The sequence below is a fragment of the Trichechus manatus genome, unplaced genomic scaffold (genome assembly GCF_000243295.1).
Source record: "Trichechus manatus latirostris isolate Lorelei unplaced genomic scaffold, TriManLat1.0 scaffold00207, whole genome shotgun sequence".
Lineage (NCBI taxonomy): Eukaryota > Metazoa > Chordata > Mammalia > Sirenia > Trichechidae > Trichechus > Trichechus manatus.
In genome coordinates, this window is record NW_004444143.1 from 1,630,600 (window position 1) to 1,636,339 (window position 5,740).

General features: G+C 59.4%; 2 protein-coding genes across 2 annotated transcripts in view; both read right to left on the reverse strand.

The window, feature by feature from the left end:
- Nucleotides 1-1,859: 1,859 nt before the first annotated feature.
- Nucleotides 1,860-3,772, reverse strand: TMEM147 (transmembrane protein 147). The gene is made up of 7 exons (XM_004388114.1): nucleotides 3,558-3,772; nucleotides 3,412-3,481; nucleotides 2,827-2,886; nucleotides 2,599-2,735; nucleotides 2,360-2,444; nucleotides 2,141-2,262; nucleotides 1,860-2,057 (listed from the first exon to the last, which is right to left on the reverse strand). Exons 1-7 carry the CDS (start codon nucleotides 3,632-3,634, stop codon nucleotides 1,934-1,936), a joined length of 675 nt encoding a protein of 224 aa, XP_004388171.1. The 5' UTR covers nucleotides 3,635-3,772; the 3' UTR covers nucleotides 1,860-1,933.
- Nucleotides 3,773-3,872: 100 nt separating this feature from the next.
- The window catches only part of GAPDHS (glyceraldehyde-3-phosphate dehydrogenase, spermatogenic), an 11,832-nt gene continuing 9,964 nt past the window's right edge, over nucleotides 3,873-5,740 (reverse strand). Inside the window, exons 9-10 of the mRNA XM_004388189.2 lie at nucleotides 4,403-4,500; nucleotides 3,873-4,317 (exon numbers count right to left, since the gene is read on the reverse strand). Coding sequence (XP_004388246.1) covers nucleotides 4,245-4,317; nucleotides 4,403-4,500 — 171 coding nt within the window. The 3' untranslated portion in view covers nucleotides 3,873-4,244. The remainder of the gene's footprint in view (nucleotides 4,318-4,402; nucleotides 4,501-5,740) is intronic.

Below are 5,740 nucleotides of genomic sequence, written 5' to 3' on the forward strand. Positions count from 1 at the left end.
CTAGGCTCCCCCAAACCTCAGCCCGATCACTGTGGCCTAGGCTCCCCCCACCTCAGCCCCGATCTCTCTGGCCTAGGCTCCCCCCACCTCAGCCCTGATCTCTCTGGCCTAGGCTCCCCCCACCTCAGCCCTGATCACTCTGGCCTAGGCTCCCCCCACCTCAGCTGCTCTGCTGCTACCTGGAGATGAGCCCCACGAAAGCTGGGATTATTTCACGTTGTCACCAGCAGGAGGCCTGGGTGAGAGCCCCTGCTAAATAAATACTAACAAACATTTCTGCAACCTTCACTTGTTCCAGTACACATCAAAGGCTAGACGGGGCAGGGATGGCGGTGTCGGGGAAAACGACCCCATTACATACCCATCAGGTGACCCAGAGGGGCTGGGGGAGTGTTCCAGCTACAACCTGTCCACATCAAAGCCAACAAGACCCATCAATCATTGCCCCCAAAAAAGGCAATGAGGGGGTAGGGCTGGATGGCGGTTATCCCACCTGAGGGTAATCGCTCCCTCTGAAAACCCCAGACTGTCACAGCACAAATGAACTGTCCTTAGTGTTCGCTAAGTCAGGGTTAAATAACACGGCAGGACCTCACCAGCCTGTCAAGGGAGAGGACACCTGCCCCTCCCACCCGAGGATCCCGCTGGAGACGCCAGGCCTGGGGAGGGCTTTCCTGGGCGCTGGAGACGCCAGGCCTGGGGAGGGCTTTCCTGGGCGCTGGAGACGCCAGGCCTGGGGAGGGCTTTCCTGGGCGCTGGAGACGCCAGGCCTGGGGAGGGCTTTCCTGGGCGCTGGAGACGCCAGGCCTGGGGAGGGCTTTCCTGGGCGCTGGAGACGCCAGGCCTGGGGAGGGCTTTCCTGGGCGGGCAGGACTAGTATTAAGGTGGGAGCTTAAGCATGACATTCACAGTCCTGCTCTGATACCTCTTGGGGAGGGGGAGGGAATGAGGCAGGGAGCAGGACCCACGGGGGGAGGGGACAGTGACATCCAGGACAACCTCCAAGGTGGCGGTCTCCACTGCTCTGTGATTTGGCTGTCTCGGTACTCTGCCCTGGTGGCTCCAGCGGTTAAGCACTCCGCTGCTAACCAAAAGGTGGGCGGTTGGAATCCACCTAGCCGCTCCTTGGAAACCCTACGGGGCGGTTCTCCTCTGTCCCCCTGAGTCACTGAGAGTCAGGATTGACTCCATGGCAATAGGTTTTTGGTTTGGTATTCTGCCCGAAGACTCAGGCCAGGGACAGGATCTAGGGCCACAGAACTGAGACAAAGCACCAAGGAGCTCAGTCCCAGACAGCTGCCCCACGCCCACCCCCAGTGCCTTAGGACATAAGCTTGAATGATATTAACAATCTGCCTGGGGCAAGTTATTCCAGGAAGCAGCTCCAGAGAGGTCAAAGGCAAAACCAAGGGTCAGGTGGCTGGACTATCCGCTGTGCCATGGGAGCCACAGAGTGTTGTAAGTAAGGAAGGCGACCTGGTTAAACTGGTCAGATAGATCTCCCTGGCTGCCACATAGAGGGTAAGCAGAGGGGGTGTCTGGGGCTGGGAGCCTAGTAGATGACCAGCTGGGGCAGGGCCCACATTGAAGAGAGTCAGGCTGGACCAAGGTGAGGATGTGATGAGGAGAGGAGGCGCCCCCCAGGGCGCTAACTAGCCTCTGCCGTTGCCCTAAGACCATTGACTTCGTTCAACCCATCAGTCCACCCCGGGAAAATAACGGGTGCGAGGAACTGCTCCAGGAACAAAGGACCAATCAGCGGACTGGCCAGCTTTCCAGCTCATCTATCTAGCTCCTCCGGGACCCGGCGTGAACCTGGTATTGGGAGACGATTCCAGACAGACAAGTGGAGGCAGAAACAATCTTCCAAACACTGTTTACTGAAACCTGAAGAGAGACAGCCCGCGGGTATGTGAGCGCCCGAGCACCACGCCTAGGAGTGCACGTTGACAACGGCGACATACAAGGCCAGCGTGCCGAGGGCCAGCAGCCCCGTCACCACTGCACGGGCCAGCAACGCTGTCCAGCTGCCCAGCGCACAGAGGTGGACAAAGGTCCTGTGGGGAAACAGCACAATGAGGGAAGGAGAATAGATAGCCCCCCCGCATCGGAACCCAGCCGCTAGCCCCAGCCAGCTCACTCCATGACAAAGGCCTTGTAGACGCTAAGGAACATCAGCAGGAGGACGGCCGGGCGGAAGGTGTGGTACAGGTCATAGCGCGTTATCATCCAGACCTGGGCAGATGCAATGATATAGTGGACCTGGAGGGAGGCAGGAAGACAGGGCCAGGCCTTAGCCCTATGGCCACCAGCAAAAATATATGTGTGTGTGTGTATGGGTGGGGGCAGGACAGCATACCAGACTGATGTTGGAGTCGATGCTCATCTGGATGTATTTCCAGTCAAACTCAATGCCTCGAGCTCCGACCCAGAGGGGGATGCAGCTGAGAAGGGCAGAGGGCAGGCTTTTTTGGTACCCACACACTCTCGGAACCCACACGCTCTCAGTACCCGCAATCGGAGCCCCTGCCCTCCTGCACCCTCCTGGGACCCAGGTGTTCTTTCTCAGGAGTCTGGGCTCCAGGGTGTGGCACGCACCGGGACATAATGAGCTCAGCGGTGGCCCAGCCCAGGGCAGCAACCATGATCTTGTACTCCCCCTTGCCAGCGTTCCGAGACATAACAAGGTTTAGGCCTATCAGGTCTGCCACGTCCACGCTGGCCTTCATGAACTCCTGTGGGTCCAGGGGTTGGGCTGAGGCTTGAGTAAGCATGGGGTAAGGGGCCCCATTCCTGTACTCCCTCGTTCTCCCATGCCCCACTCACCCCGATGAAGTCATAGATGCCGCCTTCCCAAGTGGGAAAGAAAGTGGCCAGGAACAGCATCTGGGAACAGAAAACGGAGCGGTCACCTCCAGGTGAAGGGGACAAACCACCTGGGTTTTGAGGGACGTTAGTGTGTGGCGGAGGGGCAGGACACTGGGGCTCCGGGAGCAGCTGAGACGAGGCCACCGGATGGTGACAAGATTCTAGGGCTGTGGGAGATAGTGGGCAGGAGCTCTGGTCCCTGAGGGGCTGAACCGTGAGTTCTGTGGTGACCACAGGGGATCCGGTCAGGTCTGCAGGCACCGGTGCTGGCTAAGTGGGCAGTGTGGGCTGCACCGTATGGAGTCTTGGGAGTCATTCAGCCCTCTTAACCGCACAAAACTCTTAACCAGGCAGCTAAGGTTTTCTCAGTTTTACCAAAAGCGCCACACAAAAGCTGCTTCAACAGCCCTCCTTAAGTTCCACTCCTTCCAAAGTCCTTCCTCGCTAGGTACTCGGGAGCCCTCTCCACGCTGAGTCCCGACAGCGGTGCGCCCTGGGGCATGTGCGGCGAGGGGGGGATCCCTGGGTCCGGACAGCGCTCACCTTGCACAGCTGCACAAAGAGGTAGGTGACCCCGGCCTGGACGCATTTCCAGAAGGCGTTGTACTCAGACCTGGAGGAGCAGGCGGTGAGGCGTCCGCCCGGCCCGGCGCCCACTCCGCCCCACGCCCTCTCCGCCCCGCACTCACAGGCCGCTGCACTTATACGTGATGAAGTAGGGAAAGTAGGCAAGGGCGAAACAGTTCCCGAAATGGAACAGGGTCATGATGCCGGCCGCCCGGTCCCGCCGGCGCGGGGGTCGCGAGGCGGCGTCTCCGAGCGCCGGTCCCAGCTGTCGCCGCTCTCACCAGAGCCGGGGCCTGGAGCCCACCCGCCTCTGCCGCGGCCCGCGCGCGGCCTTCTGGGAGCCGTAGTCCTGGCCCGGGGCGTCGCCGCGCCGTGGCGTCAGAGGCAGACAGGGCGGGGCTCGCCCGAACAGGGGTCGCTGCTTCCTCGAGCCCCGCGCTTTTGGGGACCGGCTCACGGCCACGCTGGGCCGTAAACACCAGTGCGGACGTTCTCGTTTCCCTGGAATGGAACCTGCGTGGTTCGGAGTCGAGGCTACGACCCCTTAGCCAAGGATGCAGGTCGATCGAGTTAAGGCGGGGGAAGGAGGGGGTCCTTGAACCCGGGTCTGAACCCGCCAAGGCCGGGCGGAGAGACACAGGACACAGTTGTAAGCCTTCTGCTTTTTTTTTTTTTTTAATTTCATCAGCGGGCAAAGCGGCGCAGGGCCCTCACGTATGGTGCCCTTCTTCCTCGGGGGAGCCGAGTGCGGGCTGGGAGTTAAAGGTTCTAGCCTACGGAGCGAGGCGGGCTGGGGGCGGCCTCGCCCTTCACTTCTCTCGGCTGAACATGTAGCGCAGCAGGTCGACCACCCGGTGACTGTAGCCGTACTCGTTGTCATACCTGGCGAGGGAGGAAGCGGGGGTCAGGGAAAGCTCTCGACTTCCCTGCCCCCCTCCCTAATCTGACTCCTTCCGGGGGCCCTTACCAGGAAATGAGCTTCACGAAGTTGTCGTTGAGAGCTATGCCCGCCTTGGCATCAAAGATGGAGGAATGGGGGTCGGTGGTGAAGTCCGAGGAGACCACCTGGGGGGTCGGAAAGGCAAAGATGAGTGCGGGTAGCAGAGCAAGGACCACCAGGGGCTCGGGCTGGGGGTTCTTAGCCCTGGTTCCTGTTCTTGGCTCTGCCACTTTTGGAGTGTGTGACCTGGGGCAAGTGACTTCACTTCTCTGAGCCTGTCTCATTTGCAGGGTGGGGGTAGTGTGACGAAGACTGTAAAACTCCAGCACAGGCCCTGACCAAAGCAAATAGTCCTGCCTGCAGGGGACAGGCCAGAGGTCACTGACCACAAACGCCCTCATGCTGTACTAATAGCGACACTTCCTAGGACCGCACAGGCAACGTGAAGCAGCCCGCACGGAGGCCCTCCCTGAGGAATGGTGATGAGCCTGCGCCCCGGATGGCTGGGAGGATCCAGCTAATTCAGGCCCTCAGCACGTCGCGTCTGGGCTGGATGGAGCCAGGAGCACAGAGGCTCTGAGGTTTTAGGCCCAGTGTGGTGGGAGGCCAGGAGTCCCTGGTGGTGCAGTGGGGAAAGCTCTCCGCGGCTAACTGAAAGGTCAGCAGTTAGAACCCTCCAGCTGCTCCGCAGGAGAAAGATGTGGCAGTCTGCTTCTGTAAAGATTTACAGCCTTGGAAACCCTGTGGGGCAGTTCTGCTCTGTTCTGTAGGGTCACCACGAGGCAGAATCAACTCGATGGCAGTGGGTTTGGGGTTTGGTGGGGTAGGCCAGGAGTCCCTGGGTGGTGCAAACGGTTAAGTGCTTGACTGCTAAAGGAAGGGCTGGCCGTTTGAACCCACCCGGAAGGGCCTTGGAAGAAAGGCCTGGAAATCTGCTTCTGAAAGATCACAGCTGTGAAAACCCTATGGAGCATAGTTCTACTCTGCCACACATGGGGACACTGTGAATCAGAATTGACTGGACAGGCAGCAGTTTTTCTTTTTGGTGCTGGGAGGGTTTTCAGCATGATGGTGATACGATCTGATTCCATTAAAATAAGAGATCCTGGCTGCGCTGTGACAGTGGGCTGGCAGGAGCTGAAGGAGGGGGACAGCACCAGGTGGACATGCAGAGATGGCAGTCCTGGGAGCAAAGTGAGAGTGACGTTCTCTCCTCACTGGGAAGGCACTTGACCATGACTTGGCTCTGAGCAAGTGCGGAAAAAAATGGGAGTTGTCCTTCATTCACTTAGTGTATACCGAGTGCCTGCTGTGTGCCAGGCCGTTGTCCTTCATTCACTTAGTGTATACCGAGTGCCTGCTGTG

Bases quoted from the DNA above. Each gene is read 5' to 3' on its own strand.
- TMEM147 (XM_004388114.1), bottom strand. From the start codon at position 3,634: ATGACCCTGTTCCATTTCGGGAACTGTTTCGCCCTTGCCTACTTTCCC. The intron at 2,445-2,598 runs GTGCGTGCCACA...TGCCCTTCTCAG, and splicing joins GCTGAGCTCATTATGTCCCG to CTGCATCCCCCTCTGGGTCG. The intron at 2,263-2,359 runs GTATGCTGTCCT...GCCTCCCTCCAG, and splicing joins TCGACTCCAACATCAGTCTG to GTCCACTATATCATTGCATC.